Raw genomic sequence first — 13,501 nt, forward strand, 5'->3', positions numbered from 1 at the left:
AAGAATCAGATACCTAGAAACATATTTGAATATGTATAAATTAGGTGGGAAGGCTGATCACAAGAGAGAGATGAACTAATTACAGTAAACGGGGTGTTTTCAGCTGCATACATGAAGAGTACACTCCTTCAGAGTATTTTTGGTGTGACAGACTCTGTTTAGTTTTAGTCCTGCAGCTCAGCCCATCTCAGACTTCCAAATACAAGCCAATTAAAACACCAAAAGCTTATAGAATATTAATTGCTTTAGACCATGCAATGTATGCAGCCTTGATTCATGTAAACACAGGAATTTTGAGAGCACAATATCCTTAAAATCAGTAAAAGGGCAGTAATTCATCAGGAGCACTGCACAAAGAACTTGCAGTTCCACCAGGCAGACAAACTTCCCAATAAAAAGGACAGATGGAGAGGAAGCCAAGTGATACTACCCCAAAATAGGGAGTAACAACCCCAGTTTTGGGGCAGTTGGATATGCACCTCTGTAGCACTGACATGTCCTCATGCATATACAGAACACACTAATTCATTCTCAAAACAACTTCTTATGAGACAAGGAAAAAAAGTTTCCTTCTCCCAGATGAAAAAAGTGAGGTCAGTAGGTGTGAATACAGATGGAGCTGGCTCTAGAAGTGGCATGAAAAAAAATGGAGTTCTGGGGATTACACAGCAGACTTGCTAATGTTGTGGTATTGAATTTAGAGGATCTGGCTCAGGGAAGGGAGAAGAATCAGTTTTTCATGACACATTGTGTCTCTCTGCGTGCAGCCCCTGCCATAAGGTGTCCCCAGCCCTGGGGACTGGAGCAGGGAGCCCTGGGGGTGATTCCCTGCACAGCCAGGCTGTCCTGCTGCCAGATGCATGCTCCATTACATTCTTCTAGTCCTGAAGGAAAAGCACTTTGAATTTAGTAATATCCAGTACTCCTGTTAATGTGAGGCAGGAGACTGGCAGCACGCCACTCGCAGAGCCCAGCAATGGAAAAAGCAGAGAGGGAGCTGAGGCTCACAATGTGAAGCAGACAGACCTATTGTGAGCTGTCTCCATCCTCGGGGCTGGATGCTCCAGGCTGATTTATGAGCACAATATTTACAACTAACACACATGAAATGCATTATGAGGAGAAATAAATCTCCTAGCATGCACGGAGAGAAGCTAAGATAAAAGAATGCATATGGTAAACTAGGTGACTGTTTGTCATTAAATGTGGTACTGGAGCCAGAGCACGTCTCTGGGGCAGGGGAGGCTCAGGATTTGCACTGGGGTTTATCAATACTCTGGAAAACACGAGCCATTAGGCAGAGACTTTCAGAAAGATGTCCCAGCTTTTTATTTCTTTCCAGTGAACTCAAAGCTGATGAAAGACACTGTGTTGGAAGCTCTTGGGAGTAAAACAGGGCTTGAAAGGAAGAGCAGTTCTTCTGCCTATGCAAAGACCCAGTGAACAGGCCAGAGCTCAGTGCCCAGGTCTTGTGTTACCACAGCAATATCCTTCATTTGTGTGCACCCATGTTCCAGCTCATAAACAGCATGAAATTGGTAAGAAAGGGCTACTTTAAGGCAGAGGGCACATCATAATTAAGTATTCTGACTTACTGCACCATGCTACAGGCAGTAGAAATTCCCCAAATTAATTCCTAAATTAAATCATCACTGAACAGGTAAACATTTCAGGAAAACAACCATCCCTTGCTAAATAATGGGACCAGCAAATAAGGATGTCAATTCTAGTTTCTCTGTAATTGCAAAACCCAAACCCCACTCCCAGAAACACCGACAACAATTCCCTGCTGATCCCTGCTGTCCTTTGAACCCTGCAGTGAGCAGGCTCCTCCAAATCTCATTTGGCTGGGCAGGGAAGAGGAGGCAGCTCTCACTTCAATGCATCTGTATCTGCCATTTCTGCCTACAAAGCTGCACTGCTCATAGATTGCATCTCACCATGCCCAGCCAGCCCAATTAGGCCCAAACAGCTTCTTGGAAGTCCCAGATTCATCTCTTCCTTTGATACTGAGGTTTGATGGTGCCAATATTTTTGCAGCTCTCTGTGATGTTGCCTCTTCCCTGGTGGGATGTGGCTTTAAGTTAAACAACTCATTTGCTGCAGGGTGCAGCACAGTCACGGAGAGCTGAGGCTGCTGCTTTTGCTCAGAGGGCTCTGATCAAACATCTGATTCCAGTATGGGAGGACAGACTCATAAAACCAGGCAAACCATGGAAGCAGACTGTGGTACAAACCAGAGCAAGCACTTCAGCTAACTGAACATGTTTCCTGTCCTCAGCCAGCACCACAACATCTTGGTTTAGCTACCACACATCTCCCTCAGAGCACTTCCCACTGCTCAAAAGGAACAACCAAAAATTCCTGTGAGAGCAGGACAGTTGGGTTGAAGGAACAGCAGAAGGGATCTGGGGAGCAGGAGAGGTTCTGCTGGGGAAAATCCTCCAAAATGAGCCCAAGAAAATGTAAATAAACCAAACTCAGCCCTTGTGTGACACAATTCAATAAATGACACCTGGAGAAAAAGAAACTAGAGCTCTCCTGTATTTTACTGTCAGGAGTCTAAATTAATCACATTTTATATTTCTTTTATCAAAGCATTAATGATAAAGGGAGGATGAATATGAAAATACACCCTCCTCAGTGAAAATAATTATATTTGCCTCCATAACTTTGATTATTCCTTCAGACTTACCCTATTTTCTTTCTAAAACACTATTCAGGCCTTAAAAAATTGCAAAACTAACTAAACCTACTACCCACATTTATTGAAGCAATAAAGACATACTCATCTGTTGAATTACATTCTATTTTATGTTGATTTTATACACCATTGTAGTTATGGATAAAATCACACCATATTAACTAGCAGGGTAATTTTGTCCCACTGTTTTGTGGTTTCATGCCCATAAACAAGTGATTTATGGATTTTTTTTTTTGTGGAGCTCCTTAGTATGTTGATTTCAAATGAAGCAAAGAAGAGGAACTCAGACTTCTATTGGCTATAATTTGTGAGATATATTTTGAATTAAATAAAAACAAAAAGAAAACCCAAAAAAGACAACCTAAGAACCAAGAAAGCAAGCAAGAAATAAATATGAAAACCTCAAGCCATATTTCATCCTAAACTCAGAGTCTAAATCCTTTAAAGTATGGGGAGATGATACAAGTCCCTCAGCAGAATTCTGGGCTGGGCTGCAGAACCCAGGGCTCTGTGCCATCAAACCTAATCTTTGTTTCAGATCTGACACATTCTCTCCAAGTTTTCAGTCACATTGCAAAATCCTGAGAGGATGAAAGGCAGATTCTCCTCCTCTCTTACACTAACCCCAGGGCCTAGAAACAGCAGGACTTGATTTAACCAAACACACACTGGGCCAGAAAAATGATGAGTGATCCTGGGACTTGAGTGACACCAGGGAGACTTCATCTGATTCATGGCTTTCCAACGTGATCATTGCATCACCTCAGACTCCTGAGCAGATTGTGCTGAAATGAGGAGATACCAGAATGCCAAAAAGCTTCTCCTCACTGGCCAAGCTGACAGCAAAGTCAGCAGAGTCTCCTCCTCCCTAGGGAACTGCACTCACCAGGCAGGAGCAGCCTCCCAGCCCCAAACAGGCAACATCTGCCAGGAGCCAAGGCCCTGGTGCCCTCTTTGCAGAGCTGCCACCAACAAAAATGTCCCCAGGCCTTCCTTCTTCCAGCTGAACTCCTCTCCACTGCCTCTATCAGCCAAAAAATTCACTGTACCACACAAAGCCTGGACCAAGCTAAATCTGATGGCTCCCAAACAGGCTTCTTAAGCCTCTAGCAAACCAAGAGTAGGATATTTGTTTCTAAATCTCCAAAGGAGGATTAGGCAGGGTGACCATAATCCTAACCAGCCTCACACCTGCCACTCATTCTTAGTCAAGGAGAGATGCATTTTAGTATCTGGAAGTTGCTAGCAGATGAAGCTCTTTGTCTAAGGTAGGGTATCAAAGATTACAGTTCCCAGCTCCCTTGTTTCTTGGCTGCATAGAAAAATAAGGTTTGTTTTTTTTTTTTTTTTCTGTGAGACAAAGAGTGACTATGACTGTTTGGTGAATATGTTTGAGTGAATATGTTTGTTTTGGTTCTGGTGACATCATTCCTTTTTGTCAGCACCATCCCTCAGTAACTGACTCTGATCTGAGGAAGGACTAGAGCAGGTAACTGTCTTCTGAAACTTTATCCTATCATCTCCCTCTATTTCAGTGCCCTAAACAAATACAAGGTCACTGAGAGACTTTTTCATATATGTTGTCCAACCTTTGATCAAAACCCTGCATTTTCCATGATGTTCTCATGCAAGTCCCACTGCAATGACATCAGAGCTTCCCAATACCCATTTTAGCACCAATTAAAGGGCAATGCTCAGAGAACCATTTCTCTTTATTCTGTAGGAGTTTAAGCAGTGCTGTTATTACTTTTGAGGGGGAATTGTGCAGGCTCCTTGTCAATTGGTTTAGGTTGCCTAAATGAAGCCAAATTGCTCTTGCCATCCCCAGCTGCTGCTGCTGCCTGTGTGTTCCACCTTCCCCACATTCACATTAATCCATCAGCCAAGAGCAAAACAACCTTCCCTCAGTGCACCTCCAGCAAACAGGGCAGGAAAACACCACAAAAGGGAAAAAACCACACATCACTTGCAGCATTTTTACATGTAATAGTAACAGTCTCTTGGTGCCATCATCAGCCATGGCATTTCATTCACACAGAACACTTGTGGGCACATCACATATGCTTTTCCATTCAATGTATTTTTAAATGTTTCCCAGGCAACTGTTTCAATACAATATGCCTCCTTGGCAACCTGGTACCCGCAAATGCCATGCTAGTCTCCCTAGTCCTCTTTTTAGGCCTTCCCATCTTGGCATATAAATGTCACAAGGCCGGGTTTTCCATCTCCAGCCACACAGGTGCTGAGCTGTCCTTGCTTTTGGAAAGGCTGAATTGAAGAGATGAGTCGTGCACTGGGTGCTGCAAATTCAGCTTTGGGGTGCTACCAGAGGGAGCAGGTTTCAAAGGCACTGACTTTTTGTGGGAATGTCTCCTGCAACTAAAATTAAGGAGAACCCACAAAACTGTCTCCACTGAAGTGACTTTCTCTGGAAGCAGCAATGAGCCTGCACTTCCCAAACTGAAATGCACATCATCTTTATTGTCCTGACTAAGCCAGTCTTCCCCAGCTCTCCTCATTTTGTGGTTTAATTGTAAGACATCACATGAATGAAAAGAGTCAGACTTTCCCATTTCACCCCAGCCAGTGATTAGCACTGGACTGAGTGGGTCAGTTTGCTGAGTTACTCTTTCCAGGGCTGCAATTGCTGCCACTGGCTATTTAGGGGACACATTGTGACATTAGAGTGGAGCATTTCAGCTGTGGGACATTTGCTGCAGCAGCTTTCCCTGCTGCTCTGCTCTGCACACTGTGGTCTCTTTGGGGACATTGTCCTTTATTACATTTAGCAGGATGGCCATGCTCATCCTTGAGTGAAGTCACAGACTATTTGACAAGGACAAAAAATCATCAACATGTACTCCCAAGCTAAGCACTGATTAGATAAAATAATTAAAATATAATAATATTTCAACGGTCTAGCAAGGAACAATTTCTTCTGAACATTTTTATCTGATACTGGAGCTATCACTACAGAAGAAATGATATTTCAGAAGGTCTAAAACTATCAGCGAGCATCAGTCGTCATAAAAAAAGAAGTTTTAATAAAAACTGTATGTGCTTCAGCCTCAAAGTGGCACATTAAAAAAAATAATAGCTCTTGCATGCAATGACATCAGGCTCTGAGAGAAACCCAGCAGAAACTGTGGCATCTCTTCTTCATTGATTACTCCATAACAACAGCTGAAAATTACAATTTTTCCAGGCTATAAAATGCCTCACACTCCAAATTCTACACCGGCAGCAAAAATCTCCTCCCTGTCTGTGAGCTGTTGTATCTGTAATAGAGACCCTGCATTACCAAGCTTTCTAATTCTTCCCAAATGCAGAAGCTCTCATTCAATGCTGCAGCTGTTGGGGAGGAAATCAGAAATAGCAGAAGGCGGATTAGTTGATAATGTACCAGTTCTTCCCCAGCAAATGCTGGCACCTGCGTTTTACACTCTCCTCTTTCCCTCAGCCCAGGAAAAGATCACTTGGTTTGTTTGGCAGGCAATTTATAGGCTTTAGTGATTGTGGAACTGTAAAAGGATTAGAATTTGTTATAATAGCCCCTTCTTCCTGAGAGCAAGAGTTAAAACTGAGGCCCACTTTACAGCAAGAATCAGGGACCATGTAAGTAAAGATTAAGCGTGTGCAGCTTGATGAGACTCAACAGGGAAGAGATAACTACACATGCTGGCTCTCCATTTACAAGGAAATCCCTGCAGATAATCTGTAGGAGCATTCTGGCTTCCACCAGCTCAAATCCCTTGACCACTGGCTCAAATCCAGTCAAGGCTGATTATGATAAAGACTACTCTCTGCATTTCTAGGAGAACTTTTTTCCTAAGACCACTAAACCTTCTAATTATTAAATTAGCAAGACCCAAAATCAAGCAAGAAGTAATAGGATTTCCATGCAGTGGAGGAAACAGAAGATATGGTCTTGTGCAAAGGGGCAAGCCCAAGAACAGATCCTGTTCTACACTTTGCCTTCCTATTCTTAGTACATCATTCATTCTGGAAAGATGCAGATGGAAAATACTAAATGCCCTTAATGGACCAAGACTTCTAGTTTGAAACCTGCAGGTAGTTACAGAAGCAGATAGAGCAAGGATGAAAACATTCATGACATGGTTAGAGTGGGTAAAAAACCTTAGAATTTTCACTTAAATCTACAAAATCCAAATCCACCTACAATCTACACTTGCTACAGAAGCAAGGTTTTCTCCTTTTGCTTTTTACAAGCAGAAGCTGCAATAATAATTTTCCCTATTCTTTTTATTATATTCTTTCATTTGTGGCCCTTACTGCACAATAACCAATTTTTATGTTCTCCCATAATAAAGCTTTTGCAAATGCTGGAAGTGCTCACAGCACACACAGCAACACCTCCAGCATGAAGAACAGGCTGCACTCCTGATGGCTGTTCTGGGAGAAGTCGTATCTAACAACATAAATCCATGGGTACAACACACGGTTTAGCAGCAGAGGATTGTCCAAGGAGTATCCGTGGGGTCATAAAACATAAAACACCAACCCAAACATCACAGGAATAAAAAAACCCCTGTGGCATCTCTGATCGTTAGCATAGATACACCCAGGAGTGTGTTTGGACGCTTTCACAGCCCCCTCGGATTTTGTAAAATCCCTGGTTTTGCATAGTCTGCTGCCTCCGTGTGGTGACAGTCAGCGCTGGGCCACAATTCCCAGCGATCCTGACTAAAATCCCCCAAGGAACACTTCTTCAGCTGGCTGTGAAATCAGATTTCTACCCCTCCTCTGTCATCTCATTTCCCACCACTTCCACAGCCAAACCCCTCTTCAATTCACACTTTTGCTTTATTTACACCCCCTTTCTCCTGCTCTTCTCTGCTGCCACCACCACCTTCCTCTCCACAGCAGCCTAAACCCTCCAGATCCGGATTCCCCCTTTGCCTCTGTTCCACTTACCTTGTTCCACCTGCAGCTTTTGGGGGAACACCTTTCCCAGCAAAGGAAAGGAGGGGTGATTTCCTGGGATCTCCTTTCACCACACTGGGAAGCAGCTTCTTAATGGCAACAACAGTGACAGAAGCCTGTGACTGTGCCTTGGGTGCTCCCTGGGCACTGCAGTGGCTGTAACAGACATTAATGTGGGAAAAGGTCAGTCTTTGTGACAGGGGTTGACTTTTCCAGTAGTTTCTTTCTTCCTGGATTTTATTCTCATTTTACTCTGCCCATCACACAGCTGAAATGCTGGCCCTCTTGTGTGACAATTTTTTATTATTTTTGTTTTTTAACTATCCATTGCATAAACTCCACAGATCCCAGGAGCAACCAAACACTGCACTTCCAAGATTTTTATCCACAAAAGGAAACCTAATAATGCTGCTTTAAAGTTAAGAAATTAGTTATTACACAGAGTTAAAGGCATTTTGGACTCACAGAAACACAAAGTACCTGAAGGGAAGGTGAAGGCTGGGCAGAGCCTCCCAGATCTCTGCACAGACAGAACCATCCTCAGCTGAAACACCTCTGGATGGGGCTGAATGGACCTCCTCAGCTTCAAATTGATGTGAAATGTGAATCTCTGAACTCTGATACCCATTTTCAAGGTTCAGATGCACTCAAAGCACATATTAAGTCCACTGTTACTTAATATATTTTTGCTGGGCTGTGTGACCAACACAATAACTCACTAGTGTAACCTCTAACAATCAGTCAGTCAATACTGATGCCTCCTTTCTACTCTGAAAAATCCAAGGATGCCACAGTCCACAGACATCCAGAAACACATAAATGCAGTTACAGAGAAGGAGAATGTGGACTTGGACTCATGTTTTACCAATAATAAATTGGTTTTATGCAAAGAGTCCTGTGTGCTGGTGCTCCCTCATAAATACCTGCTACCAAACTAGATTTATTTCCTTGCACATTTTTTGCATCAGATATTAGGAGTTTAAACAGCACAGTTACTTTCTGATCCTTTTATGTACTGTTGGAGGATGAATTTTCTGTCACCATTCTTCTGGGGTCCGTTTTTGAGACGGCTGCAGGCTGGGGAGTGTTTAAACCCTCTGTAGCATGGCAACACTCCGGCCAAAAACGTCAAATCGCATCACTTCAGACTCTTCTCTAAAAGCGAAATTAGGTCAGAGGCGCGCTCCCAATCCGTTTTATTTTTTGGAAGAACACCTTTGGGTCTGGACCCCTCAGCAGCTCCAGAGCCAGGGCGGGATCGGCCAGGCCCCACCCGGCGCCATCTTGTCCCCCTCAACCACGGGGACCACCCAGCACAGCCCTGACCCTACTCTTCCCAACACACCAAAACCCTATAAAAACATAAAGTTTGAGGGTAAAAGCAACACAAAAAAAGGGCTGTTTTCGAGACAGACCAGCCGCCGGCGGCTGAGGGGTGCAGGGGATGCGGAACGCCGGGCTCCCCTCAGGGCGCCCTCAGCACCGCTCACCGTCTCCGGCCACCCCCGCGCCGTGAGGGCGGCTCTGAGGGCGGCTCTGAGGGCGGCTCTGAGGGCGGCTCTGAGGGCGGCTCTGAGGGCGGCTCTGAGGGCGGCTCTGAGGGCGGAGAGTCACAGCCCCGGCAGCGCGCCCGGGGCAGGAGGAGGAGGAAGAGAAGGAGGAAGCCCCGGCCGCCCTCACTCCCCGCCCTCCCGCAGCCTCCAGCGCCGTCCCTCGGCGAGGCGCGGGGAGCCTCGGCCATGTGTGAGGAAGGAGCCGCCAAGCTGCGCCTGAAGCCCCGGACGGCGCCGCCCGCCCGCGGCCGGGAGCGCAGCCCCTGCCCCGAGCCCCCGCCGCGGCCCCAGTGAGTCGGGACCGGATCGGTCCTGGGGGAAGGAATCAGCTCCGGGGGGATCGGATCGGCTCCGCAGGCCAGGGTGCACCGCGCCCCCGACTCGCGGCGTTTTGCGGTCAGATCTGTGTCTGTTAAAGGTTATTTCATCAAACACCGCCCGTAGCGCCTTTAAAAATAGGGATAAAACTGCAGGGTAGAGCACAGCGTGCCCTACGCCTTCCGCACGTTCCTCGGCACACAACAGCACTAGAGGGGACAGGGCCTGAGAAACGTCAATGTATGAAAACTTAGTTTTCTTTCTTCCAGAATATGGCTCACAGGAGCGCAGAAACATTTTCTGTTTTTCCCAGCCCTGGAGTTCGGGAGGACGGAAAGCAGAGTGGCTCGGTTTGTGTTCGAGCCTGGGGCTCAGCCGAGTCCCTTCCACCATGGGTTGGGAGAGGTTGATCACTGCTCTTTGTGTTGTTTCTAATTTCTTCCCTGTACAGCTTCATTCTTGGACAGCGACCCAAGAAAACGCATCAGGAAGAATGCTGGAAATACCATTGTGACATAAACAATCCATCCTTCTCTTGGAATTGTCTTTATACATTACCTTTTTAGTGCTTATAGTTCCTAGGATCAATTTAATCAAGTTGTTTAGGAAGATAATCAGTAATTTCAAATGGCAGTATGGGAATGTCCAGACATACACGGGAACTGATGCAATTGCCACCCTCAGTGCAAACACTTCCATGATTTCTGTGCTCAGCAGGTGTTAAGTTGGGTATTTGAGAAGATAAAACAGTGGCTGCACTTAACTGCTTCACTTGGAAGTGAGGATAGTGATAGATGCCTACTGCTCATTTGTTACCAGCAGAAAGGAAAGCATTTAGACATTCATTTTTTGCTAGCTGCCCAAATTACATAAGTCATATAAAGCTGCAAAAATAGTTTGCAGGCTCAATAATGTCTTTGTGTTCCAATAAAAAGAGGCAAACTGGTATCAGTGTTAAGAGCATTTTCTTTGTTCTCTCCCACCTTCAAACTATTGGACTGTGTCTTTACAGGGCATCGACTGACAGATGTTCCTGGTTTGAAAAGGAAGAATTAAATGAGTGTGAAAAGACCTGGCTTTTGCTACTGAAAGACATCAGTCAAGATTCAGAGTGCACAAACTGGGACACAGTGCCCAGCTTTCCAGAGTTCTTGGAAAAGGTAGCGTGCTGTATCCTTGTTTTTGCACTTTGTTCCTGCTTCCAATAGCGACAGCCTGCTTAATGGGAAACAACATGAAATAGCTTTTAGAGATGTGGGCTTTCAGCTCTTTAATCTCTGTGTGCAGTGCTGTGCCTGGGCATGGTGTGGCAGGGAATATAAGGACAGCTACAAGAGGCTTTTTTGGCAGTACAGCAAATTCTTTCCAACGTTTTGCTGGGAAGAGGGAGCCTGTGTAAGGATGCTGATTGCCATAAACACCAGCATCTCCCTAAGGAATGAAGCTGTAATGGAGGGGTTAATTGCACAGAACCCACCCTGACATCACTCCAGTGACATCAGGCAAGATCACAACATCAAAATCAGTCTTTATAAAGTACTTTTTCCTCCCCTGAACAGCAGCAGGTTGTTTTTTCATCCTTAGTCTCTCTGGAACATGAGTACCCATTGTATCCATTTAGAAAGGCTGAGGGAAGACCCATATTCCATCAGCTCCATGGGCTCCTGGAGGAGGGACATAAATAAAATGTTCTTTTCTTTCCTGTAGTTCAGTTTTCTCAGTATTTGCAATGTGTTCTCAAAGCCTGGGTTTAGGTATTGATTGAGCTCCATGTGCTTAAGACATTCTCTGTGTGTGTGTTGTAGAAACAACAGGAAAAGAGTCCAGAACACCAGGAAGTCTTTACAGTTGGAACTAAAGACTTTCAGTGGGTATCATTCCCATCTTTTCACCAAGAAAAACGTCTGAACCCCACGGATCTGAGCTCCCAGCAGCCAGCACAGAGCCAGAGCAGTGAATTACATACAGGCCAGGGCCAAGCAGATAAACTGAAGAGTTTATCATCCACAGCTGAGGAAACCTGCAGGGGAGCCAGTACAGATCAAGCCCAGACTGCCCCTGGAGCAGGCACAGAAGGGGTTTCAGAGCTGGGTGTGAGTCCCAAGCCATGGCAGCTCCCTGGGCACAGCAGCTCAGCACAGCCCTCAGTGCTGGTACAAAGCCCTGCAGGAGCTCTGGGCCCTCAGCAGCAGCAGCAGCACACAGGGACTGCACGGAGCAGGGGGGCAGGCAGGAGAGAACAGGGTGAGGAAAAGCCTCAAATCCAGACACACCAGCAGGAGCTTCCAGCAGGGGAGGCCACGGGGGTGCCTGTGGAGAAGCCTCAGCCTGGGAGTGCTCCTGGGGCTCAGAACCACAAGGAGAAGGAGGAAAACCAGAGTGAAGCAGCTTCAGCTCTTGACAGTTGTCCCATGTGTCTGATGCAGTTTAGTGGAAGGTAAGTTTGTGTTTTGGGTTTTTTTCATCACTTTCCCATAAATGAACCACAGCAGGTTCTGGATGCATCCTCTATGTACACAATAACAAAAGCAGACAAAACCTCTATGTAAGGTCCTTTTTAGCTGTCAGAATGACATACTTTAATCCCATTCATGAGCTGAGTATCTGCCCTACAGTAAGAAATGTTAACAGTGTCATAGTACCTTGCCTGCCAGAGTTGCTGAAAATGGGATTTTACACAGGTCCTCTAACTCTGCTGGCTCTGTTGGGGGCCACTTTCCTGTTGTTGGGAGGCTGAACAGGGAGACAAGGAGTGGCTACATTCATATTTAGACAATTTTGGTCCTTCTGTCAAGAGACTTAGACAAAAAAGCTTGAAATGCATCAGGTCTGTGCTACTCAGCTCCAGTTTGAGCAGCAGTGACAGCAAGGGTGGGAGGTTTTGGTAGAGGATTTGGGCACAGGACTGAGTGCCCCACTGAGGTACCAGAGCACTTGTGGGAGGGAGTGAAGGCAGAAGGATTGCAGTGAGTGTTTGTGTTTGCAGACTCTCCCAGCTGGACATCGATGGGCACCTTGCCAGGTGCTTGTCTGAAAGTGCAGATGATGTCATGTGGTAAACCCAGAGGAGTGGGGAGCACGGCAGCCAGGCCAAGGACAAAGCTTCCTCAAAGGAAAAGGAAAAATGTGCCAAGGAAGCACATCCTTGTCTCTGACTTCAACCAGTAACTCAGCAGAAGGATAAGTGCCACCTGCCTGTTTGGTTTTGGTTTTGTTTTATTTTAAAGCCTCTCAAATGCACATAAAGTCATTCTAGTTCTGGAAATGGTGCTCTGGGATGTCCCAGAGGCCCCCAGGGAAATCAGGCTGGGTACTCCTGAAGAAATGCACCACTGAAATCCCTTCAGCTTTGTCTGATGCACCAGAGTTCTGAATCTCTCAGGACAGAAGACAGCAGCTGAGCAAAAGACAACTGTTACTTAGTGTATTACTTTTTTTTTCTAAACAGATAATCTATGAAAATAAACTCAGTTAAAAAGTAATTTGAATTTGGCATTTTTGTTGTTTTAATACCTAAGAAAGTGTAATTGTATAATTGATCCTGAGAGTGAAGCTATTTAAGAGAAAACACGGCTCAAACCAAATCAAGGGTGTGGGGTTTTTATGTTTCTGAAGGAGCCCAGCTGAACTCAAACCCTTGCAGTGCAGGTTTCCAAGTCTCTCTCAGTGTTTACAGGTGATTAACACGACTGGGCTAATGAGGCTGCAGTGTCCCAGTGCTGGGCTGCAAAGGGAGATTGAACACAGCCAAAGGAGCTGATTTTGGTACCAGCTGCACACAGGGCAGAACTGCCCAGAGCCTGCTGGGGCTGGGAGGGGCTCAGCTGCTCTGTGGTCACTCCTCAGGAGGAGCAGGGGAACCCTTGCCAGGCCTGGCAATGACAATAAATGACATTTAGGGCCAGCTCAGTAACCACAAACCAAGGGATGAGGTCACCAAGCTGCTGTGGCTCATTTCCCTGTGCCCTGGACCTCAAATCCT

At 45.7% G+C, this 13,501-nt stretch overlaps 1 protein-coding gene across 1 annotated transcript; it reads left to right on the forward strand.

The window, feature by feature from the left end:
- Positions 1–1,508: 1,508 nt before the first annotated feature.
- On the forward strand, positions 1,509–13,001 carry FAAP20 (FA core complex associated protein 20). Its single transcript, XM_071448811.1, has 5 exons — positions 1,509–1,538; positions 9,118–9,491; positions 10,532–10,679; positions 11,325–11,956; positions 12,506–13,001. Exons 1-5 carry the CDS (start codon positions 1,509–1,511, stop codon positions 12,576–12,578), a joined length of 1,257 nt encoding a protein of 418 aa, XP_071304912.1. The 3' UTR covers positions 12,579–13,001.
- Positions 13,002–13,501: the final 500 nt, after the last annotated feature.

This window comes from Agelaius tricolor, unplaced genomic scaffold, assembly GCF_023055355.1.
Source record: "Agelaius tricolor isolate 1412-34295 unplaced genomic scaffold, bAgeTri1.0.p SCAF_28, whole genome shotgun sequence".
Taxonomy (NCBI): Eukaryota; Metazoa; Chordata; class Aves; order Passeriformes; family Icteridae; genus Agelaius; species Agelaius tricolor.

What these genes read in the sequence shown, in the direction of transcription:
- FAAP20 (XM_071448811.1), top strand. Translation starts at nt 1,509, where the DNA reads ATGTTCCAGCTCATAAACAGCATGAAATTG. An exon ending in GAGCCCCCGCCGCGGCCCCA is followed by an intron (nt 9,492 to 10,531) that starts GTGAGTCGGGAC and finishes GTGTCTTTACAG; the next exon opens with GGCATCGACTGACAGATGTT. An exon ending in CTGATGCAGTTTAGTGGAAG is followed by an intron (nt 11,957 to 12,505) that starts GTAAGTTTGTGT and finishes TTGTGTTTGCAG; the next exon opens with ACTCTCCCAGCTGGACATCG.